Source organism: Lacerta agilis, chromosome 5, assembly GCF_009819535.1.
Source record: "Lacerta agilis isolate rLacAgi1 chromosome 5, rLacAgi1.pri, whole genome shotgun sequence".
In the NCBI taxonomy this organism is placed as follows: domain Eukaryota; kingdom Metazoa; phylum Chordata; class Lepidosauria; order Squamata; family Lacertidae; genus Lacerta; species Lacerta agilis.
This window is the reverse complement of record NC_046316.1, coordinates 95,181,150-95,206,443: the sequence shown is the minus strand read 5'-3', so window position 1 is coordinate 95,206,443 and position 25,294 is coordinate 95,181,150. Positions and strand designations below refer to the sequence as shown.

Sequence of the window (25,294 nt, the reverse complement as noted above, 5' to 3'; positions counted from 1 at the left end):
AGCCGGGGGGGGGGGCAAAGCCCATGAAAGCCAGCCCTGAATCAATTTCTGGGGCTTTAAAAACCCTCTGCAACAGCCCAGAGCTGATGCACGCTTTAACTGTCTGCAGAAACTCGAACCACACGCCTTCTGAATAGTTTCTATCCAAGAGCTTTGATTGCACTTAATAATGATCTCAGGGTCAGTAGTAAGTAATAGTAAGCAGTGAGTAGTAGGGAATGAGACAGGATCTTAGGTTATGCTATGCTTTTAATAGGTTATGTTATACTCTGGATTATGTTATGTTTTAATAGATTATGTTTTAATAAGGATGAGAGTGTTGGAGATATGTGCAAATGTGTATGGTAAATCCGGTCTTTGGGTGTTTGATTTTCGTTGTTGTGTATACTGTGTATATACGGACAATGACAATAAATAAATCTCTTATCTTAGAGTGCTTTAAAAATAAGGAGTAGGCTCTTCTTTAAAAGGATCAATTATAACACTCTTACACACAAGAAAACCTGAGAACGTTTAAATGTTGGACCATCTCCCAGGCAGCAACTTCTCTCATAAGCTAGAACTGCTTTTATCAAAGAAAAAGAAAGAAACAGTTCCACATGCACACTCCTGGGGGGTTGGGGGAGCCCGCAAAAGTTTGCTGACTTCAGAAAGCAAGCTTTCCTGGTGCAGCAGTCGGAGAAAAGCCTGGACAAAAACCCCGGCCTTCTCAGTTGTGGCCCCAACCCTCTGGGACTGCCTCCCCCCCCCCTGCTCAGCCCATGCAGAAGAAAGAGAAGCGGATTTTAAACACCTCCCGGAGACTCATCTGTCTACAGGGGCCCTTTCTGGCTCGTGCATCACTGCTTTGGTGTATTCTATGTGTGATATATAAGTAAATTTAAATTGTTATTTTATATGATTTTATGCAAACCACTTTGTGATTCTGTGTATTAAGCATTATAACACGACTGGAGAGGAGATGCCGACTGATCATTAAGAAGAACTTTCTGACATTAAGAGCTGCTCAATAGTGGAATGGACTCCCTCAGAAAGCGGTGGACTCTCCTTCACTTGAGGTTTTTCAACAGAGGCTGGAGGGCCATCTCTCACGGGTTCTTTAGCTGTGATTCCTGCTTTGCAGAAGTTTTGACTAGATGACCCTTGGAGTCCCTTTCTATAAATATTTTTGATCTATCAAATCAATCCGGAAGCAAAAATCAGAGTCACCGAGTGCCTGCAGAGCAAACCTGACAGCTTTGAGAACAGAAGCCATCCAACGACTCCCAACAGCTCTGGGAATCAAGTGGTCAAAATAAGAAGCCCCTTTGGGATCTTCCAGCAGAAGTTTCTCTTCTTGCCCTCCCCGGAGGCCCCGTCAGCTTCTGCTAGACAAAATCATTCCTCCACACCCTCCTCTTCCTCACCCTGCTTGGACTGGCCACGTTTTGCTCGGCGAGGTCCACTTTTGTCAGAACAAAGATTGTCCTCTTGCCCTGAGGGTCCATTTGGCTGACCAAGTCGGTGACGATGCTGCGCTCGGCGTCCACAGAACCATCTGGAAATGAAGCAGATTAGCCATAACCTCGCAGAACATGCAAAGTGTTTTCAGCAACAAGGCAGGAGCTGAACAACTCATCTGAAGTCGAAATAAATTTTTAAAAATTGTCCAGTAGCACCTTAGAGACCATGGGATGCAGGTGGCGATGTGGTGTAAACCACTGAGCCTTGGGCGGCAGTTTTGAATCCCCGCGACGGGGTGAGCTCCCGTTGCTTGGTCCCAGTTCCTGCCAACCTAGCAGTTCGAAAGCACGTCAAAGTGCAAGTAGATAAATAGGTACCCCCGCGGGAAGCTAAACGGCATTTCCGTGCGCTGCTCTGGTTTCGCCAGAAGCGGCTAAGTCATGCTGGTCACATGACCCGGAAAAACTGTCTGCAAACAAGCGTCGGCTCCCTCGGCCAGTAAAGCGAGATGAGTGCCGCAACCCCAGTGTCGTTCAAGACTGGAGTTAACTGTCAGGGGTCCTTTAACTTTACACCTTAGAGACCAACTAAGTTTGTTCTGTAATTGACTTAGTGGGTATGGTAAACCTGTTGACGATTGTTAATGACAATTGAGTCAATCACCCATCTCCTACTACCCTTCTGAGAAAAAACCCACCCCACCCTCCCACTATATATAAGGGTCTGGTGACTTCTGTTTCAGTGTATCTGAAGAAGTGTGCATGCACACGAAAGCTTATACCCAGAACAAACTCAGTTGGTCTCTAAGGTGTTACTGGACAATTTTTAAAAATTTAAATTTATTTCGACTGCATCAGACCAACACGGCTACCTACCAGAATCTAAACTCATTTGAAGGTAAGAGCTAAACCCAGAACATGCCTAGTGGCTCAACTCGGGGCCCCAGAAAGCACAACTGATTAACAGTCCCAAAGCCAGAAAAAAGAAGAAGAGGCCAGCTAATTCCATCCCTCTGCCCTGCCCTGCCCTCCACAACCCCAACCACAAAGAAGGAGCAGGCGTGGTCTTTGCTCACAAATAAGTCTCCCAAGAACCAGAGCGAACGACGGGTGCCATTGCAGGGACTCATTAACCAAGACACAAGGACATTGCAGTTGCTCTCCAACCTCCTCCTTTACCTTGAATGCAAAGGATGATGGCGTTGGGATTCTGCATGTAGGCCTTGCTGATGCTGAAGATCGTTTCCTTTGTGTCTGGGGCCATCCCTGACGTCACCGTCTGTGAAAAGAGATCAGGAAGGGCAGGAAAAGAGCAACAGGTGGTGTCAAAGAACTGGGAGGAAGCAGATGGGTCAGATCTCCCTGGCTGGTGCACGCCTAGCTCTTTCACAAAAGCTGGATTCCACAGCGTCCCTCGGCAGCTGATTTCCAGAACTGCTCTCAAGTTCTTGAAGGTGGTAAGACCATAAGAGCAGCCCTAACATTATGATATGTATGTGAGAAAGTGTTACGTATAAATACGAGCCAAGCATTCTTCCACCTCACTGTGGTTATTAGGAGAAATTGGGGCCAACCAGGCAGCTGATGATAGTGGAAGAACAAATCTATAGTTTATAGTTTTTCTGTGTCCAGGACAGCTGTCTACCAGCTCCATCTGGTACGCAGGCTGAGACCCTCCCTGCCCGCAGACTGTCTCGCCAGAGTGGTGCATGCTCTGGTTATCTCCCGCTTGGACTACTGCAACGTGCTCTTTGTGGGGCTACCTTTGAAGGTGACCCGGAAACTGCAACTAATCCAGAATGCGGCAGCTAGACTGGTGGTTGGGAGAGGCCCCCAAGACCATACAACACCGGTCCCAAGAGACCTGCATTGGCTCCCAGGACATTTCCAAGCACAATTCAAAGTGTTGGTGCTGACCTTTAAAGCCCTAAACGGCCTTGGCCCAGTATACCTGAAGGAGCATCTCCACCCCCATCATTCAGCCCGGACACTGAGGTCCAGCTCCGAGGGCCTTCTGGCGGTTTCTTCACCGCGAGAAGCGAAGAGGGCCTTCTCAGTAGTGGCGCCCGCCTTGTGGAACGCCCTCCCATCAGATGTCAAGGAAAGAAACAACTATATGACTTTTAGAACACATCAGGGGAATTTTTAATATTTGATGAATCATTGTATTTTAATATTCTGCTGGAAGCCACCCAGAGTGGCTGGGGAAACCCAGCCAGATAGGCGGGTTATAAATACTATTTTTTTAAATTAATTATTATTATTATTATTATTATTATTATTATTATTATTATTATTATTATTATTATATCACAATTAGTAGTAAGGCTGGGAAAGCAGTGCACAGATGATAAAACAAATCATATCAAAACTAAACACAGTAAAAGATAGCAAAAAATTCCACCTCCCACCAACCTTCCTGTAAAGACACGTTCACTCGGCACCAAAATTCAGTTAACCACGTTGTCAGGTGGGCGATTCCAAAGTGAAGGCGCCACCACTGGGAACCCATGCGGACCCAGGAGTCCGGGAAAAGCCCACTGCATCCCATCTCAAAGGAACAGGGAGGATCAGAAGAGGAGAAGCATCGCCTACTCACGCTAATGACCCCTGGCAAATCCACCAGCACCATCCTTTGCAGGCCAGGACCCTTAACGCTGAGGGAGATGGTCTGCAGAAGGAAACAAGGAAGAGAGATTTCCACGTCAGGGAGCTTCCTTTGTGAAGGAAAAGACTACGTAGAAAACAGTGCTCAGGGCGCCCCACAAACAATTTCTGGGTGGGGACCCAGGGGAGCCATTCCCAGGGAAGGACGTCAACAGCCAGGCCTCACCTCAGTGCTGACGGTGCAGCCGTCACTCACGCTCTTCCTCATTCTGATCTCAATCTCATTTCTCAAGGCTGCAAGCTGTTTAAGCACAATCAGAGGTCATAACCAGAAACAAGGCACAGCACCATTTCAACAGGGGTCCAGTTCCATTTTCTTTATTTTAACAGGGAAAGGAACATTCAAGACACACGTCTGTCTCACCCCCCCCCCCCAATGAAAGTGATCAGGTGTACAATGCAAATGATTTCCACAGCTGCAAAAAGTTACTTCTTCAAACTTACATCCTCCTCCTTGGTCAGATCAAACTCTCGAGAGCTGTCCTTGAAGATGGCCACGTGGTGGGGACCTTCGCTGAGGGTGACCTAATGGGCCAAGGGGAGAAACAGCAGCAGATAGCAATCAAAGCAAAAACCCTCTGAGCAAATTTTACGACAGTCACACAAGGAGGACGACGGATGCCTTTTGTGCCTCCTACACTTGCCAATTCAGCGTTCTCACCTTAACGGGCGAACGAGTCATCATTTCTCCAGAGCCTCGAGGGAAGATCCGGGCTTGAGCGATCATCTCGAGCACACTGGTTTTTCCAGCGCTCTGATCTCCAACCACTACAACCTTAAATGAAAACATTCAAATCACCAGCTTTTAACCGAAACTCATGCACCACGCACCCTCAACGTGTGACAAAGTGCACTTTTTACCAGGCTACTCCAGATTATATATCAGGAATTGGCTTTAAGGTTGTTTGTTGCTGTTGGGGGGGGGGGAGCTTTTCAGAAGATAAATTCAGAAGACCCCATTGTATTTACTATAGAAAATATAGAAACTAGTTGCTTTTTACTTAAGATGTCCCCAAATCAAGCAAAACGTTGCTTATCTACTGTTAAAAAAACAACAACACGTGGTTGAACTGGAGGGCATTAAGCTATGCCACACTTTATTGCAAATGTGAAATGGCAGAACAGTGATCACTCACTTACCCGAGGTAAATGATCATGGGTATTATAGCTGGCATCGTAATCCGACAGAGTATCCAGGACTTCAGAATACATGTCAATCAAAGATTTCTAAGAAAGAACAAAAGAATGAAAGAAGGCTCACTTGAACGGTGCCCAAAGCCATCAGAAAGGCCTCTGGCAGCACCGAAAAACAAGTGACTGTTTGCTCTCTGATCCCTGCAGCCTAATCTATGAGACCAATTATGGCAGGGCAGGCTGCGTCTTATATTGTAGCCAGGATAGGACCCCAGCACAGAATCCAAACTGGTATTTCCCTTAAGGAGGAGCACCAATCACTCAAGGGAATGGCTTTATTTATTTTTTTAACCAAAATTACTGCTGAAAGGCGTAAGCACAGGTGAGCCAAGATGGAACAGAAGGCCCAGAGCTGGGGAAACTGGTGAAGTTTTGCATGCAGGGGGGGGGGGATACCTTCAGCTTCCTCTGGTGAATGCCTTTGTCATCTTTCTGCAAGACAATCTTCCTGAGCTCTTTGTTCTCCTTCTCTAAACGCTCAAGCATCCGTTGATATTTCAACTGCAAAACAATAATGTAACTTTGAAAACCGGGGGTGGGGAGGGTCAGGGTCAGGGTGGCAGTATGAAGGCAAAGGAAAGGAGACTCAGTGCTAACAGGGCCCTGCTCTCTTGAACCAAATCTGCCCTAGCAGCACAGCTTCATCATCACCATCACCATCAAATAAATGAATTGCTTAACGGACTCTGACCTGATGAAATGTAATAGAACAAATTTGAATCAACTGATGAAATTCTACAGAAAGCATGGCATCCTTGGCTGAAATCATAAGCACAGTCAATTAAGGAAGGATTCTGACTGAATTCAGCAGAAACAGGCCAGGATTAATATTGGGCAGTGATGTAAGATAAAGCCAAATGGGAAAAAAAAGATTTGGGAAGGTCTTTTCAACTTGAACAATGGAATTTGCACACTCGCACAACATCATTTGGAGTCTGCAACGCCTCTTCTCATGGAGGAGAGCAGCTTGGAGTCTTTCGTCAGGTCGCATCCCCATGAATGACACAAACGGGTGGCTGTGATCGGCCACCAAGAGTTGCGCCGTTCACCTTTTACAGGTAGGTAGCCGTGTTGGTCTGCCATAGTCAAAACAAAATAAAAAAATAAAAAAAATTCCTTCCAGTAGCACCTTAGAGACCAACTAAGTTTGCTATTGGCATGAGCTTTTGTGTGTATGCACACTTCTTCAGATACGTTCACCTTTTGTTTGTTTCGCTTTTAAATATTATGCCCCCTCTCCGTCCTTCAAGATGGGGCCTGGTTGACATCAAAGCTCTGGAAGTTAATGAATTCGCAGTGAGTCAGACCCAATTCCTTCCCTCCGTGTGAATTCTGGCCATAACACCAGCAAGGCTACCCTACCTGAGTGCGCAGGAGTTCTTCTTGCAGCTGGTCTACCTTTTCTTTGTCAGAAACCTGCAAGAGTTAGAAGCATAAATGTCTTGGGCTTATTTTATGTTCAGGAGACAAAAATAATCAAACCACTCCTCGCAGTTTGTGGATCTGAGCGCCATCTATTTCACAAGAACCATCCAATCAAGTTTTCTTTGTCAAAGCGACAGAGAAAGAAACTCAGGTGGGGGAGAGAGAAGCATCTCTTTAATTCACATAACTTGAGATAATGGCTGGTACACTCACATCCTTTTAAAAAGAAAAGTCAACACTTCTTACTATCACCTTACAACCCCAGAAAGTTACTTGGCAAGGCAGCCTCATGTGCAGTCTGCGTTAAATCGTAATTCTAGATGCCACCAAGCTCAGGGTTATTTGCTTAAGCCCCTTGGACTCGGCGGGTCTGGTACGTGTGTTGATGCCCAATGGTGGGAGGCATGTGCCAGGATAAGTAAAGACCCGGGAGTTTGGGATGGAGCCCTCTGATGGCCGCCAGACTTTGCTTCATGTACTTCACAGCCCACTAATGCCCCAGGGTCAACTGGGTCTTGCGCTGAACTGTTCCAGTGTGGCAAAGCCTTCTATTCTACTCCACATAAGCAAAGAGATTTCTAGAGCTGGTTTTTATAAAAAAAGGAAGTCCTGTTTTTGCTCTGGCTCCGGAAATGGCAGTCAAGGCCACGTACAACTTTGCTGTACAGGAGGAAGCCAGAGGAAACTCAAGATGGAAAAGTGCCTGATTGGAAACATCCCCACTGCCAACCAGCGCATGAGGACAGAGCGAGGACAGTGGTGTGAGCGGTTCTGACTCCCACCGAGAGATGCTAGACATGGCTAGCGACACGCTTCCCTCCAGCCACTCATCTCAAAGAAGGCCAACACTTGCCAGCAGGCCGCTAAGGGTTGGCCATTCTCCCAAGGGGCAGCCAGAAGCCCTACTTGGAAACAGGAACCAACTTATAACCACTCTGATCATGTAAAAGGTCCGGTTTTAATGACCAAGAAGAAACAAATAACATAACAGCTTCCACTGGCAATTAATAGGCTGAGCACACTCAAACAAACTCGGAATGGGTGAATTTCCAGGTTCAAAAAACTGTTAGTTAGATACATGAGAAAACTGCCTACTGAAAACTTGCACATTTAATTTGCTCTCATATAATCTCTCTGTTACGCACACATCCATGGGCACACCTCTGAGGATGAATGATCTTTCGTGGGGGGGGGGGGAGCTCCTTTCCCCTTTGGAATCTGAACACATAGCAGAGGTCGGCTCACACTGCCTTTTATTGAGCTGCCTACTTGTGACCCTGGAGCTTTCGCTTGGTGTGTGTGTGTGTGTGTGTGTGTGTGTGTTACACTGAAGGGACCCCAGACTTTTGTTTGACAATTTTTGGGAAAGGGAGCTGCAATCCTCCCATTCTAACTTATTTGCCAAATGCTGCAGGTGATAAAGAAGATGCATGCACACGCGCCCAAGGGAGGCTGCAGGTGCACATTTTTAGATTCTCTTGATGGAGGCAGTTGACCGCCCTTTATAAAAGCAAGGGGAAAAGCAGCCATCAGGCGTGTTATCTATTATCTAAATAGGGAAGGCTGGGGAGGGAAGCAGAGGTGTCTGGGGGCACCAGGAGCAAAGAGGCAGAATGGCACACAGCACAGGGGCCAACTGCAAGATCCTGCTCGTTTCATCGCTGCTTGTGCAGGACACGTTCTTTGTGCCTTGTGGCTGCCGTCACATTTTCAGTAACTCCCGCCAACACCGTGGGCAGGCTGGCCACAATCAACGGCTCTGCAGGGCTCTCCAGCACACGCAGACCTCTGCGCAACGGAGAACGCCCTCTCTGTGCTGAAGCCAGAGCCAGCTTTGTACACACAGCGGAACGTGCAAAGCTGTTCCCAACAGCTGAGCAAAAAGGCCAGCACACTCTCCCTGCACTGAAGCCAAGGAAAAGCCTGAGCAGACGCCACTATATGGCAACGTGGAACAAGAGGCTTCTGAGGCACTGATCCAAACGCAAGCAAGCCCAGGCGCTCCTGGTTTCTGAAGACATTTCTAGCAGTTCCCCATTTCTACAGCTGCCCCTCGACTTCACAGGATTTGGTCCCCACTCACCAAGAGCATGCAAGGGGGCTCCGGTGAAAAGTCATGTGTACCTGCGTGTTGTATCTATAATGGGGTGTGTCTCACGGGGCCATTGCTCAAATTTGCAGTCGCTCTACCATGAATGGATATCTGTCAACTCGCCCACAAGCAGAGGAGTTACGTCCCACATCGGTCATATAAACCAGCAAAGCCCATGGTAGCCCGTTTAAAAGCTGCCCTAAGCAATTTCCCTATTCAAAATTACGATCAAGAAGAGTGCGAGGAGGAGAGCTGTGCTGGATTGGACCAAAAAGGGTCTCTCTTACTCCAGCAGGGGCCAACCAGGTGCTTCCAGGTGGCTCATAAAGGCATCCACTATCCCCTTTGTTTCCAGCACTGGGGATTCGGGGGGGGGGGGGGCGGCGGCAGGGACCGTCTCCCTTGATAGAACTCTTTGACAGTGGGCCCTCCCTCTGCCATGGATGCTTTAGCTGTGATTCCTGCACTTGCACGAGCAGGGGGGATTTGATTTAAATCATGATTTAAATCACTTGTCAGTAAGACTTGATTTATATCATAATATATTTTTACAGAAAGACTCATTCTTGCTGCTATAATCTTAATATTTACAACCAGATGAAGGTTTCATTTTTGGAATACCGGTAATAAGTTTTCAGAGTAGTATTTACAGTTATATCAAAAAGCACTGATTTGGTTAGACTATCAGAAATACACAGACAGATAATTATGAAGTTAACTGTTTATAATTGGACAACTTTTCTGCTGTACGTTATTGGAAGGAGAAAATTAATAATTTCAATAACAATCTAAACAATTTATTTAACTAAAACAATAACATTATAAGCATATGTATCCATGTTTGTTAACTGATGTGGTTGAACAATTAAAAAAAACCTTAGACTGAGTTTTAGCACACATGAAAAACTAAAAACAAATCCATATTTCCTGATGAACAGCCTTTGGACTATAATGTAACTTAAATAGAAAACTATCTTTAGAAAGATTTTTCCTCCAAAAGCTTTTTTAAAAAAGAAATCTGATTAAAGTTAAAAATCCGATTTTTATTTTTTTTAAAAAAAACCATTGATTTTTATCCACCCTTCACGAGGTTGGGCTAGATGACCCTCAATGTCCCTTTCAGCTTTATGAGGCTATGAATATTCAGATGCAAGTTAGTAGAACAAGTTAGTGGGTTCCAGAAACAAAATTAAGTGCAGATCTTTCCCACGATGAACATCAGTTTTGATCACATTAAATCGCCATGCTGAAAGACAGTGCTATGAGAAAACTTTCGCAGACCATGAACTGCTGCAAGATCACTGCCAGGGCCCACAACCAGAGTCGAATCAAGGATTCATTGGTGGTTATCAAATCACAGTGTCCGATCGGGATGGATTGGATGAGATTAGAACCGATTTTTGGGGAGGGGGGAGTGAGTGAAAGAAGAATTGCACAGCACCCCGTGCCTTTCAGTCATCACCTTTCGCTTCTGCTGGGAGGAGCCTGGGCCCAATTGGTCAGTGGCTCTGCGCGCCTCCTCTTCGTGCTGCTGGATTTGCTGCTGCAAGAGAATGACCTCGCCCAGAAGACCCTGCCGCAAGTTTACAATGAGGAGGAGAAGAAGAAGGGAGAAAAATATGGAGGTGAGGGGAGCGATAATGTTAAACCAAAGGGTGCAACACAAAGGCAGGCAGGGGCACGGAAAGGGAGGGGCACGCGCAAACAGACACAACAAGAGAGGAACAGAAATCGAAGTGCCACAGCTGCTGCTACCTAGGGGCATTGAGGGCCCCCTTCAGACATCCTTTTTATTGTGCATCCATGACAATTTACGCTCATGATGCTATCAGGGAGGTTATACTGCTTCAGCTGCAACTGGCGCCTGTCCTGCAGTTTGCTGCGAAAAATGCACTATTACTGCAACCATGAGGTGCAACTGCAAACACCCACAATGAAAGAGCAGTCTGCGGAGGACCTCGGGATTAAAGTTAAGGAAAGATGTTTTAAACATTAGGAAGAACTTCCTGACAGTGAGAGCTGTTGGACAGTGGAATTTGCTGCCAAGGAGTGTGGTGGAGTCTCCTTCTTTGGAAGTCTTTAAGCGGAGGCTTGACAGCCATCTGTCAGGAATGCTTTGATGGTGTTTCCTGCTTGGCAGGGGGTTGGACTGGATGGCCCTTGGGGTCTCTTCCAACTCAAGGATTCTATGAAACAATGTTGTTAAAACAGAGGTGCTTTGAAGGGACAACTGTCACTGGAATGTAGGAAGAAGTTGCCTTGTGCCAACTCTGAGCATTGGTCCATCGAGCTTAATACAGTATTGTCTACACAGACTGGCAGCAGATCTCCAGGGTTTCAGGCAGAGGAGATTCCCAGCCATCATTGGAGATGCCAGAGATTAAATCTGGGAGCTTCCTCAGGCAAAGCAGATGCTCTGCCACTGAGCTGCAGCCTGTCCCCTTGTCCCCAGCGCTGCTTAAGGAAATATGCAACATCCAAGCCAAAAGAAAATGGGGATGGTTTGAAGAGCTTTTTAAAACCTCAGAATCCAAGAAGCTGTGGAAGGAATAACAAGGAAAGTGAATCTTTTCTTACTTGGGAAGATCATGCCTTCACCATGAAACTGAAATACCCACATCAGCAGACCAAGTCAGCTATGCCACAAATGTGTACAGATGCAACTGAACAACTGACCCAGTATTGCAAAAATAGTAGTAATAATTCCATTGCTTTGAATGCTCTTAAACAGCACCCATGACTAGAAGACTACTTTGGAGTGGGGACACCGCACACACATGCACAGACACAAGAAGGTACACATGAAATCCAAATGCACTCTCCTGGGAGATGCATTTTGCAAACACAAACACAATAGGCCTGGAACGAGAAGCCTTAAGAAACAAAGTTCACAGATCCTTGCTATACTACAAAAAAAGGTCAGTTGTGTTAGCAGTCTCTTACAACTAAGTGGTTTGGTATCTTGGCGACTGCTCTGAACGAGAACCTGCCTTCCATTAGGACACCCTTGTTGACGAAAAAGAAGCCAAATGTCACATCATCACACTGCTTGGTGCATAGCCCTTTTGTCAAATTCCATCACTGGCAACCTGCATCGGGAGGAGACCCTGGAACAGCCTCCATTTCACTGGGCGGAAGGGGAGGGACAAACTCAAAAGGAAGAGGAGCAGAACAAGCAAGAGTGGGCAGAGTCAATGCTGCGTGTTTGTTCAAAGGATGCAAGTCAGTTAAGCAGCCTCTCGTTAAGATGCCAAGGGAAGCCCATTGGGGGAAGTGCTGGGGATCGTGCGGCAGGACAGACCCAGGCAAGTGATTGAGGTGAATATGCTATTCTTCTTTTAAGCCATATATGAACAGCCTGCTGCCATATACAGCATCTCAGAGTCCAGCTCAAATTTGTTTTGCAAAGAACACTTTTAATCTTCATGGTTACAGGAGGTCTTTGCCATCCTACTGGCCACTCCTGAAAATTCCCCTAATGCTTAAGGGTGCTGCAAGCATCACACTAGTGAGAGACCTTTATGGTACCAGGAGGAATCTACACTTGCTCAAGGTCTCTTCTAAATTTCTCCCTGACTTTCTCTGCTTCTGTAGTGGAAAGTATCAGCCTCTCCTGAAAACTGGGAAACTACAACAGAGTTAACCTGTGCAAACAGTTGTAGTGCGTAGACAGAAACGATGCTGTTTCACGTGTGGAAAAACTGGTGATGGCACAGGAACAAATAAACAATTTCTAAGAAAAAAAGCAAAGGGGGAGGAGGCTGCAAAAGGTAGGATAAAAACCGGCACAACTTCTCAGCCATGAGACTCCATCTCTCAGGCCTTTCAAAGTACTGGTGGCCTCCTCATTGTAGCTGCAGGGTCCAAGAGAAGAAGGCAAAGAGAGAACACAGCACAAGGGAACACAAGCTCAAATGATCCTTGGTGTGATGCTATGACCCAGCCATTCCCACCCGGATGAAACACAGTTTAGTTTCCCTCGGAAGCACTCGGCATTTCCCTTTGCCCCTGGAAAGAAGCAAACGTCTCCACAATCTCTCTAGCAGCAAATTTAAGGGCCTCTACTCAACTACTTGGATAAGGCAAGTAGTCACGATGACCGTTTACTACCTCCAATACTGGAGGCTGCCCAGCTCTAAATGGCACTTGCTGGGAATCCCAAGGGCGAAGAGCGTTGCTCCTGCTCTCGGGTCCTGCTTGTGGGCATCCTGCCCTGGGCACCTGGCTGGCCACTATGAGAGCAGGAAGGTGGACTAGACGGGCCCCCTCTGGCCTAATCCAGCAGCTGCAAGGCTCTTCCTGTGCAAGGATCTATGCAGGTAACATTGTTTCATAAGAGACTGTAGAAACTGAAGAGGGATTTTTGCTCTCTCCTCCATCTGGAATTGCCACTCGGACACATGCCTTCAATATATGGAAAATCTGACTCTCTGATGGACTGCTGTGCCAGAGTAAATTCTTCTAAGCAGCCTTTCCGACTGACTAACGTTGCTTGCGTAACCCACCTGTTTCAGAGGTGTGGCCATTTTAAGATCCCATGCCAGGAAAATTTACAGATAAATTTTCATTAAAAAGGTCTTCAAAGTAGCTTACGAAAACTAAAAAAAATCCAGATAAAAATACCAACATATGCCTGTGAATGAATGAATGGAGAGCAACTAGAAATCCAACATCACAGCAACACAGTCTCATCAGCAAAAGCACGCCTGCTCTTCCTCACAGGCACACAGCGTATCAGCAGAGGCCGTCTGTAAAAAGGACTGTGCAGGTTTTGTGTGTGCCTGCCTGCCTGCCTGCCTGTGGATGGGTTGGCTTCTTTTGCCTTCTGAAAGTATTACATAATGGCACACACATTCGAGTCACATTGCTCCTGCTTTTCCTACAGAGTTCTGCTTGCCCCGACAGTTCAGTGCTAAGACACTGTGGGGAAAGGGTAACCAAGGCAACCCCCAAGCCCAGGACTAACTATTTGCTAATTTGACAAGAGAGGATGATGCAGAAGCAAACAGGCTACTCCACATTAATAGGCCTTTCGGAAGAGTGGAAACAGCCACGCTCACCTTCCCAGGGTCTAGCCCACGGGGTGCAGCGGTTAGTGCTGGACCAGGACCTGGGAGACCAGGGTGGTCCAAATCCCCACTCAGCCGTGAAGTTCACTGGGTGACCTTGGGCAGTCCCAGCCTCTGTGCCTGTGCGCTTCAATTACGAGGGGGCTACTGCACTAATGTTCTGCTTGCAGGCTGCCCATAAGCATCTGGTTGGCTGCTGCAAGAACAGAAATCTGGACTAAATGAGCCTTTGGTCTGATCCAGCAGGCCTTACCGTATGCTTGTATCATGGCTCAAGTTGCTGCTGTAACCTGCAAATGCTGAAACGCCTTGAGTCTTCCATATCCTTGAGGCTGCCTCCTTCACTCCATGCCACTGGGGTAATGAAGACTGACCAGCAAGGCCACCCCTGTGACTCCAGCTGTGCATCAAGCCCAAACAGCAAAGGCAGCAGAGATCCCTCCCTTTGGAAGCTTGCCTGAGCTTGAGCATTTTCTGGAAGCGCTGAAAGATCCGCACTGCACTGGCCAGCATTGAATAACACGGCTGAAGCAGGTGGGGATTAATTTTGGTGCGTACACAATGCTTAGTATTTTAGCTGGGCATTTCACCTTGCCAGTTTTATTGCTGTGTTTCTAAAAGATGGCTATCCACCTGAGAATGGAGTATGCTAGAAAATGAGACACACAAGTCAATGCACTTCTGGCTGGGCTGCATATGACCAGTCAGAAATTCAAAGCTGTATTTCTCTTAACTCCGGGAGGCTCCTTTTGGCAAGGTGGGAAGTCTTGGTTTAAACAATGAAGGTTGGAAATTGCTCCATACACTAAGTATGCCCAGGCCCAAGTTTTCAAAGCAGGTGCGTCCCACTGATTTCTGGCTTGACTAATGTGTTTCCCTGCAGAAGTTGCTGGACTTTGACCTCTGTCAGGGTCAGCGGCCCCATGGCCAATGGTGTCGGGGTGGAGAAAGGAGTTGCAGTCTAGCTACACACTTCCTACCCCTGGCCTGCAATATCCTTACGCTTGTTTGCCACACCTGTGAGCAGTTCCCCTTCCAAGCTTACCTTCTTGTATTGTTTCTCAGCTTCACATCCCTGTTCCGTAGCTCGGAATGCCGTATCCCTTGGAGAACCTGGGAAGAAAGAGGAAGCACTCACATCACGTGGCACATGTCGCAAGGAGAACAAAGGCTCTGAATGCAAGCCTGTTCTTGCTCTCCCTGGTACACAGGAATCACCTTTGCCCCCACATACACACATATGGAGAGATCTAAAGCAGGGGTCAGCAGGGGGCCGGTCCACTGCCCCTCAAACCTTGTGGGGGGCCAGACTATATTTTGAAAAAAAGTATGAACAAATTCCTATGCCCCACAAATAACCCAGAGATGCATTTTAAATAAAAGGACACATTCTACTCAGGTAAAAACATGCTGATTCCTGGGCCATCCGCGGGATGGATTGAGAAGGTGATTGGGCCGGATCCGGCCCCCACGCCTTAGTTTGCCTACCCGTGATCTAAAGCAAGGCTTGCTTGTTTGCTGGGGGTAGTGAATATGCAGTACAACAGAGAGAATGAGGAGGTCACTGCAGCCACCCTCAGCTATATTCACAGGAAGTATCTCTGCTGATGGAGCAGGAATTCACTGCCAGGCTAGTGTGACGTGTTCACCATTCAGGTGGGTGGGTGGGTGTGGGTGTGTCAGTCATGCCCCTCACTATGGCAGAGGCAGGGACTGCCAGTCTGTCACTGGGTGCAGCAAAAGGCTTTCCTTTATGCAAACAACTGAAAGTTTTAAAATGAAGGGTGTACATGAAGCACTGATCTTCTGCTCTCCCTCAGGAACGTTGTTTGCACAAGTTGAAAAACAGAACTTTTCATGAGAAACAGCCATCTTCCCTAGCAGATCAGCCCCACGGCATTCCTAATTCATAAATCGTCAAAGTCCCCCATTGTAACCGAAGGAAGGCCCTTCTACACTTGCCAGGTTTTCCCCCACCCCTTTGCATTGCATTTAGCATTTTTTTTAGATGGGGAGGGATGTTAAGGGGCAGGTAAAAAAGTGCTTTTTACACACCTAATAACAGAAGTAGATCAGAAGCTCCTATGACTTCACTAATCAAATTGTAACCTGTGGAAAACCAGCAAAAAGGGGGAAATAAAAATTATAAACACAAACAAATGGCAAAGCGAATGTGAGACGTTTCCGTCTCAGACATTGCGAGGGCCAGACAGACAGAATGGCAAACTTACCAAACGTGGCAGGCCAACGGATACAGGCAGGTGGGTTGAAAATGATTCACAATGAAGTGAAAATTACATTAGACTTTTTTCTAAAAAAATCTGAAAGCACATAGGAGGATCTCATCTACTTGTCATTAGTTTCCAATTGTATGTCCCTGACATTCACCCCACTCCCCTGGGCAAAGAGCAATACGGCTGAAAGGTTACAGGGAGAGGCGGGTGCCCGCTTCCTGGCAAGTTGTAGCCCCACAATGGCAGAAGCCTCCAAGTCCCTAAACCAAGAAGGTGGTGGTGACAGAGGCAGGGCAAAGGCTCAGTAGGATGGACACTGCTGCTTCAGGTGTGATAATCTGGGAGAGAGGAGGGGGGACCGCAGGGCCCTGAAAATGTCCAGCAGCCATCACTAAACCAGAGGAGCCCTTTGCCTATACATAAATGCCCAAACTGTCCAGGGGGGAACTGGGCACTGCAAAGCGAACATTCAGTCCAACACAGTTTAAGTCACCAGATATGGCAGGTTTGTATAACTCAACCAGATGAAAAATTCCCTTACCAGGTGTGAGGAAACCGGACAGTGACCTGAGGCTCTCTCCAATCTTGTCGAAATCTGGTAGCAGCTTAGCGAGGTCTTCTGAATCAGGAAGAGCTTTTGTAAGTTTTTCTAGGAAAAGCAAAGGGAAAGTTAGCCCCCTTGGGGTTGCTTTGGGTAAAAAGAACAGCCTGTCATCTCCCTAGCTGGGGAGTGGCTGGGGAATAAACAATTATGATTATGATTATGATTATTAGCTTTAACCTAGGCAGTTATGTTAAGATTTTTTTAATGGATATTTATATACTTTAGCAAGCTCTACTGCAGAAGATTTCTAAATGTGTTTCATAAATGATGCACCATACCTTCCCGATACACAGGAAGTCCCCTGAACACAAAAAGAAGTCAGAATCCTATCAACAGTTAATGGGGCCCACTCAGCTTTGATATCTAACAATTCAGATGCAAGCACCTCACTATTTTTAACGTATGCTGTGCAACTCGTTTTATGACTGGGAAACTGCAGCTGAGAGATGGTGTTGGCTTCAGAGGTGCCACACCATTGAACCCAGACCTCCTGGAACTCAAATATAAGATTTGTGCCAACAGAGCTGGAAGAATTATCTTGCTCCTGAAGGAGTTACAGACTTAGTCTGCCCCCTGCACCAGCAAGGATGGCCTTGTTTCTAAGCAGATGGCAGTGAATCAGAAATTCCAGTTCCTTATACTTCTTGTGCAAAAGAGAAAACATGCCTACCAGTGACACAGTAGGCTGAAACCCAAAAACCCTGGGAGCCGGGTGTTAACTTCTGGGGAAACTCTGGTTTCCTGACAAACTGCTTCAGAGCAGGAGGGCAGCAAGATCCTGGGGAGACCAGCAGGAAGAAGCTGGCTGAAAGCAATGAGTCATCAGGAGGAGGAGGAGGAGGAAGTCTCTCAGGCTGGAAAGTATAAATTCTCCTGGGCCAGCACTGGAAACATTTTAAGGGAACCAGTTCTGTGCTGCAGTTAAGGCAGGTCCAGCCCTGTTGGCAAAGGCTGACTCCATAACTCTGATACCAGAGCCTAGGAAGCATTTATAGCAATGTCGTCTCCTTCTCCTTCTCTTTCTTCTTTGGCGATCCCTCATAACCGAGTAAGATTGTCTTCCTTGAACATTTCCTCCACGAATTGGTCCAATTCCTCCACAAATTGGTCCAATCATCTTTTAAAATTATCCCAGCTGGGGCCTCTCTCTGTGGAGACACAACAAAACCCTTGTGGCTAGTAGCCTTCAACAGCCACAAATTTGCCCAGTCCTCTTCTCTCTTCTCTTTGGCGATCCCTCGTAGCAGAGTAAGATTGTCTTCCATGAACACTGTCTTAACAATGAGTCCGTAAGTGACTGTGGAGGCTAATTCTGGATCCACATGTCCTTCCACAGTGCGGACACTGGTTTCCGGGCAGGAGTTGATCAAGGTGAGGGTTTGCCAAGTGTATCTTCCTCTTACTGCATTTCTTCCTTTCGTCCTGAGTTCAAGTGTCTTCAAAGTCCATATGACACCTTTGGTTAAGGCTGTTCTCCAACTGGGGCGCTTGAGGGCCTGTGTTTCCCAATTGTTGGTGTTTATGCTACATTTTTTTAGATTTGCCTTAAGACAATGGTGCTACTCCCAGCCATAGCTGTCAACCTTTCCCTTTACTTGCGAGGAATCCTATTCAGAATAAGGGAATTTCCCTTTAAAAAAGGGAAAAGTTGGCAGCTATGCTCCCAGCCCAGCAAGGAGGAGCCCACCTCCCAAGCCAGGCCAAGGCTCCAAACCAAACGGTCATCTGGCAACTCAACCTGCTTTTGTTATGGCCTCCCCCCACCCCCAATTGCACACTTGTAAAGCCATCTGTGCTTATTTAACAATACACCGCTTGATTGTTAAAAAAACCCCTCAAAGTGGGTCACAAAAACAATAAAAATTTTAATTGAATGGGATTTCATTGTTTTAATGCTGGAGTATGTCCTTTAGTATGAGCCACACAGAGATTTGGAGAGAGTAAAATAAATAATATATAAATAACATCAGGGAATATTATGCAATAAAAATGTTTGAATTTCTGAAATGTATTTTTTTAAATCCCCAGGAGAAAGGACCCTTCTGTATAAGAAGAAGAGTTTGGACTTGATATCCCACTTTATCACTACCCGAAGGAGTCTCAAAGCAGCTCACATTCTCCTTTCCCTTCCTCCCCCACAACAAACCCTCTGTGAGGTGAGTGGGGCTGAGAGACTTCAGAGAAGTGTGACTAGCCCAAGGTCACCCAGCAGCTGCATGTGGAGGAGCGGGGAAGCGAACCCATTTCCCCAGATTACGAGTCTACCTCTCTTAACCACTACACCACACTGGCTCCGCAACAACTTGGCATTAGAGGAAAAATGAAAAGCCAGCACCAACCGAAGTCAACGTATTCATCAAGTTCCCATATGAAGTCAGGAATAATCCACTTGTACTCGCTGAGATCAGGCACCATCTCCTTCCATTGGTCATATGTCTAAATTAGAAGTAAGAAAGACATCAACAAACTTTTGCATTAGCTACTACGATGACTAGAACAAAACTGCAAGTCTGCAGTGTCCAAGACTATTCCTTCCTCCAACCTTCTGACTGAGCAACAGAGTTGGAATGGGACCCTTGCGGTCATCTAGTCCAAGCCCCTGTAATGGAGGAATTGCAGCTCAAGAATCCCTGACAGATGGCCACCCAAGCTCTGTCTGAAAACCTCCAAGGAAGGCGAATCCACCACCTTCCAAGAGAGTCCATTCCACTCTCAAACAGAAAGTTCTTCCTAATGTTTAGTCAGAATGCCCTGTCTTGTCACATGTATCCAAATTAATGGGTTGCATTTATGTTTTAAAAAAGTAATTCGTCAGCACTGGGTCCTTTTTCAAGTTGCCTTTTGAGTCTGGGAACTTCACATGCAAAATGGACAGGAGATGCCTTTGATCAGGACAAGGGCCAACCAAGAGCCCCAGGTGGGTGCTGACCTCGCAGGGTCCACCTCCGTTTTGTTGACTGGCTTATCACTGAGCTCCATATGATCAGTGCTTCTCCTCCTCACCCAAGGCTGAGTAGGACCATCTGGCTGGCCCTGCCTTTCTCATGGTTGTTGAAACTATAGCAGCAGCAGTTGCCTAGAGGTTGCCAGCCCCTGGGCAGACATCCATCTGCTCCTTGTGCTGCTGAGAGGAAAACCCGTCAAACCGCGCTGTGTCTTTTTGCCCCTGGTGAGGAATCTCCTTCCCAGAGGGGTTCTGTCCACTCAGCAGCTCTCCCCAATAAACTACTTTGCAAATTACTGTGTGTTTGCATTGAACTGCATAATAATTGTAGACTGGAGTGTGTTTGCTTTACTGATAAGTTAATGTGCATAATACAACCATATTGTTTCACTGACAGAAATGCTATTTAGATTTCCAGTGCTTTGTTACTGCTGTGAGTAACTATGAGCTGTGTTGCAGAAGAAACATAATACAGGCAGCTAGAAGTCATAGGTGAAATAGCCCTGACGGCACAGTGAGGCAGACGCACAAGTAGAATAGGATGGCTCATAGCCCTCGAAAGATCTTTGCCCTCCTGTAATTTGCAAATCATCTCATCAGCCACAATAACCACCTGGTGATAAGAACCATAATTGGCTTATGCAGCTGCTTTAATCCTGAGCTTTGCCAGTTTCAGGGAGTAATTGAGAGAGAGAATATAAAACCTCCTCCTTCCCGACTTCAACCTCTGCACATCTCTCATGATTCCACCACCATCAATATCAAGTTGCTCCTTGCAGCACATCTCATTAGGAGATGCCACTACAGCTTGGAGCAGGAGGCAAGGGGGCTTCCCCACCCAGAAAGTAGCAGCAACACTCCAAGGATTTCTGCAGTTCTACCGATGCTTCACATGCAGGGAAGAAAGGGTACCCTTTCCTGCCATCAGTTCTAGGCGCCATCACTAGGGAAGAAGAAACGTAGAGAGAGCGCCATCCTAGAGAAACCTAGCTCCATCTTGAAAAGCTATCTTTTCACTTCACCCCAGGTGAAAAGTGAAGGTGGTCAACAGCAGTGTTTCCTAAGCTTAGGTCTCCAGCTGATTTAGAACTACAATTCCCAACATCCCTGACCACTGCTCCTGCTAGCTAGGGATGATGGGAGTTGTAGTCCAAAAAACAGCTGGCGACCCAAGTTTGGGAAACACTGGTCTAAAGTCCTGGAGCAGGGAGAACCCCCTGGAAAAGAAAGGGGCTGGCAGAAATTTGATGAGGGTTGGAGCAAAGGCTGGGGCAACCCTATTCCACTTGTTGATCTGAAGGTATATCAGCTAGGAATTTGATAACTCTTTCATTGTCCTTTTGCACCATTTGCCTAAGACTTTGCTTGCAAGATGACAACCCACTTCCTAGATCAGGGCCCATCTTGGCTGGCCAGGGGTTCCAACCTGGCCAAGCGTTCTACTGTTACTCAACCACAGGCAACTTCACTTGACAGTCCCAAGGGTTAGTGCACGACTGTCAGCAACTGAGCCAAACTGCTCAACTACACCTGTGAAAAAGGCACTGCCTGAAGGCACTTAAAAAATTCCTGCCAGAGTCTGTCACTAAGGTAGCTGATCTTACTTTCTATGAAGCAACTTCCTTTCCTACTCTTGCCTTCAATCAACAAATGTGTACTGTCCATCCCCAAACCTTTGTTCTTCAGACAATGAGTCTAGAGTCACTGTGCCAACACACCGTACAGAAGGCACAGACCAGTCACTACTGCAGAGCTAAGTACCTTTTTGGCTGTGTAGCCACCGCCCACAGCAGATCCTAAGACGAGATAGCGAAGCTTTAGAAGCCTGGAAACCACTCTGGCTAGCCAAAAGGTTCTGTGGGGCTGGGATCCATGCTTTACAAGGAGGAGTTTGCTGCTGCGCAAGGGAAGGTGATTAAGAGCAGAGAATGGCTGCGCTGAGATCCGTAACGGCAGCCTTTGAAATCTGGAAAGAGGATGGCGGGAATGATGAATACTCCGGGAAACGAGATGCAGTTTCTGCAGCGGCGACTTCCCTCTGGCTCCATAGGTCCCATTTGCTAGGTTTTGACAGACAACGCTGAAGGAGAAGACAAAGAGCTTATTTGCACATTCAACGCTGTTCCAGCCTTAATCAAGATTCCAATCCCCCACCCACAGAACTACTCAAAACAGACCCTGCACATCAGCATCCCATTCTGAGTCCTCCCAGCTGTCCCTGGACCACCAGCTCCTGACTCCCAAAAAAGTAGCACAAGATTTTCAGTAGCAGGTTGCAAGGCGGGTGGGAGAGCATATTGAAAATGGCGCAAAGGGCAAGGCTTGCTGCACCAACAAGTAACTACATGGGATTGTGGAAATTGCTGACTCTCTGCTGAGGATCTCCTCTGCATCCTTGCATCCTCCATATGAGCACAGATCACAGGTTTCAGAGTCCTCACCCAAGTGTCTGTGAAACCCTGTGATCAGCAACTTATGTGTATGGAGAAGCACACAAGTGATCATCCTATGTTATCATCTATGTACATCATGGTTAAGGTACAGTATGTAATCAATACTGAAACCTGCATTATAACACAGCAGTGTAACTGTTAGGTCCTAAGCAGTAAGGAATGAGGCAAGCCGCTATGTGGCCCTCGTGTAGCTGGCCAGATATGAGAAAAACACAGCCACGTGCTTTTGCTCTTACAGGAACATCACAGCAAGATATAAACTCCCGATTCAATGGCTACCGAAACACAAAAAGTTCCTTTCAATCATGCACCGGCTAAAAAAAGAAAGATGTGACTGCAACTTGGGACCAGCTGCTTCCTTGCTGCAGAGGTGCGAGGAAAGCAAATGCTGGGAATAATAAATTATTATTATTATTATTATTATTATTATTATTATACAGTGGTACCTCTGGTTACGTACTTAATTCGTTCCGGAGATCCATTCTTAACCTGAAACTGTTCCTAACCTGAAGCACCACTTTAGCTAATGGGACCTCCCGCTGCCGCTGTGCCGCCAGAGCACGATTTCTGTTCTTATCCTGAAGCAAAGTTCTTAACCTGAAGCGTTATTTCTGGGTTAGCCGAGTATGTAACCTGAAGTGTATGTAACCTGAGGTACCACTGTATAGATGGAAGGCATCCCCCGGGGGACCCTTCCAACGCCTCGATTCTACGGCTCCATCATGGCCATTCGTTAAATTTATATGCTGCCCTTCACCCGAAGATCACAGGGAGGTTTCCACAAAATGCACAACGTTAAGAACGGCAGCAAAAAAAGCACCCCGCCTTCATATAGGAAGTGCATGCGGCCCGATGGGCGGGGTATGAATGATAAAGTCATGATTCTCCATCACCACCATAAATACTGTATAGTTTCTTATTTCTACCCCTGCCACTCTGGGAGAGACCATAATTCAGTGTTTTTCAACTACTGTTCCGTGGCACACTAGTGTGCCGCGAGATGTTGCCTGGTGTGCCGTGGGAAAAATGGAAAAATTCAAGAGAATTACTTTATATATAGTCAATATAGGCACAGAGTTAAATTTTTTAACATTTTCTAATGGTGGTGTGCCTCGTGATTTTTTTCATGAAACAAGTGTGCCTTTGCCTAAAAAAGGTTGAAAAACACTGCCATAATTCACCCCATATTAAAAGCTCCCGCGAGGCGTCTTCTGAAAGCCAGCCCTCCAAGCGGGAGGCCCCGGGGAGGGAGGCCTGTCCAGCCCCCTCAGGGCAGGGGGAGGCCTGGCGGAGGCCTGGCGGAGGGCGGGCGGGCGAGGCTCGGGGCCCCCAAGGTCGCCGCCTGGGAGGGGGGGGGAGGTTGGGCCTGAGGCCTGTGGCTCGAGGCGCCGCGACACCAGCCCTGCGAGGGAGGCCGCCCCCTTCTCTCCCCCCCTCCCACCCCCGGTGTCTCACCAGGCGGCGCGGGCGCTGCTCCTCCACATCCCGGCGTCTCTCTCTCGGCCCCGCCGCGGGGCTCCCTCGCGGAGTGCGCCGCCCAAAACACGCCGCCGCCGCCGCGCGCGCCACAAGGTTCCGCCGCCCGGCAAGCGGAAGGGGCGGGCGGAGCGCTTTGAGTGAGACACCGCGCCGCTCGGGAGACCCCGCCCCCTCGCCCTCGCGCCGCAAGGCCAAGACTCACGAAGCGGGAGAGAGGCCAGGGGAGGAGCAGGCAGGTAAGCCCCGCCCAGAAGGGTCACGTGATGCTCGATGCTCCTCCCCTGGCAGAGCCTCTCGCCGCTAGAAAGTCGGGATCCTCCTCCTTGCAACCTGAAGCCGTGGGTTCGAGTCCTGCCCTCCGGAGCGAGGAGGAAACGGGCATGCTGCGTCTGCCATGTGGCAGAAGAGAGTGGGAAAAAATGATAGTTAAGAATAATAACAACAGCAAATTATTAATAATAAAATTATTATTATTGCTGTTGTTATTATTGATAAATAATAAAATTATTATTTATTATTTGTACCCCCGCCCATCTGGCTGTGTCCCCCCAGCCACTCTGGGCGGCCTCCAACAGATATTAAAATACATTAAAATATCACAGGTTAAAAACTTCCCTAAACAGGGCTGCCTTCAGGTATTTTCTGAATGTCAGATAGTTATTTATCTCTTAAATAAAGTAGTAGTAGTTGTTGTTGTTAGATACTATGCCTTCTCTTGATCCGGACACTAGACATTTGTTGATGCAGTTTAGTGTGTAATTGTGCTCAAATCCTGCTTTGGAGTTTCCCACTGGCATCCGGTTGGCCACTCTGAGAACTGGATGCTAGACAGAATGGAGCTCCTTTGGCCTGATCCTGCAGGCTCTTCTTATGTTCTCAAGCAGGCTCCGAGTGCGAGAGCAACTCTCCTCTCCTGTGGATTCCAGGTAATGGGATTCAGAAGCATCGCTGCCCCGACTCGAGGCAGAGCAGAGCCATCAGGGACAGACATCTCTCTCCTCCATGAATTCGTCTCATCCTCTTTTAAAGCCATCCAAGTTGGCGGCCACCCCTTCCTCCTGTGGCAGGGAGTTCCACAGTTTAACTCTGCGTGTGTGAAGGAGTGAATCTTCCACCATTCGACTTCATGGGTTGCCCATGAGCTCTACCGTTAGGAGAGATGGAGAAAAACATTTCTCTGTTCCCTTTCTCCGTGCCAGGCATCATTGCATGAACTTCTCTTCCTCTCCTGCTACCTTTTCCGTCTCCTTTCGCCCCGCTGAGGAGGGTGGATCTCTCTCTCCCTCGGTCGCTGAGCCCTGCCAAAGTTTGGCCGCATGTGGCCAAGTTCATATGTACAGAAAGAGAGACGGAGATCAATCAAGACCTGCTTTTCTGCTTCTGACAAACACGCTGCCCGGCTCAGAGAAATCCCATAATCTCTCCTGGCGAAGCACTCCCCTTTTTTGGCCTGTCCCCAGCAGAAGAATGCAGCCGAGCTCCGTCTCCCCACCTCCAGCGCTCTCTCTGAACGGGCCAAGGATCTTCCGGCAGGCGGCCGCGAATGCCAGAGCAGGACGGGTGAGGAGGGCCAGGTGGATCCTACCTGAAGCCATGGGGCGGAGCTGTCTGTCTGGAGAAAGGTGTGTCCCCAGCAAGCTTCCTTGGCATATAAGGGGTGACCCATCGCTGGTGTCCTGGCAAGACTTGCA

At 47.5% G+C, this 25,294-nt stretch overlaps 1 protein-coding gene across 5 annotated transcripts in view; it reads right to left on the bottom strand.

Annotated features, from left to right (window-relative positions):
• OPA1 (OPA1 mitochondrial dynamin like GTPase) overlaps positions 1-23,684 on the bottom strand; it is a 49,710-nt gene extending 26,026 nt beyond the window's left edge. For 2 of the 5 annotated variants that reach the window (XM_033150939.1, XM_033150938.1), the window contains exons 1-16: positions 23,580-23,684; positions 21,433-21,751; positions 19,067-19,163; positions 16,665-16,772; positions 15,945-15,998; positions 14,935-15,002; positions 10,283-10,393; positions 6,666-6,719; positions 5,700-5,804; positions 5,250-5,336; positions 4,771-4,884; positions 4,554-4,634; positions 4,276-4,350; positions 4,042-4,113; positions 2,622-2,721; positions 1,407-1,537 (exon numbers count right to left, since the gene is read on the bottom strand). In XM_033150939.1, the coding sequence (XP_033006830.1) occupies positions 1,407-1,537; positions 2,622-2,721; positions 4,042-4,113; positions 4,276-4,350; positions 4,554-4,634; positions 4,771-4,884; positions 5,250-5,336; positions 5,700-5,804; positions 6,666-6,719; positions 10,283-10,393; positions 14,935-15,002; positions 15,945-15,998; positions 16,665-16,772; positions 19,067-19,163; positions 21,433-21,751; positions 23,580-23,608 (1,605 nt within the window). In that variant the 5' untranslated portion in view covers positions 23,609-23,684. The remainder of the gene's footprint in view (positions 1-1,406; positions 1,538-2,621; positions 2,722-4,041; positions 4,114-4,275; positions 4,351-4,553; positions 4,635-4,770; positions 4,885-5,249; positions 5,337-5,699; positions 5,805-6,665; positions 6,720-10,282; positions 10,394-14,934; positions 15,003-15,944; positions 15,999-16,664; positions 16,773-19,066; positions 19,164-21,432; positions 21,752-23,579) is intronic. The other 3 variants (XM_033150941.1, XM_033150940.1, XM_033150942.1) reach the window with 3 other exon arrangements.
• Between the last annotated feature and the right edge of the window lie 1,610 nt (positions 23,685-25,294).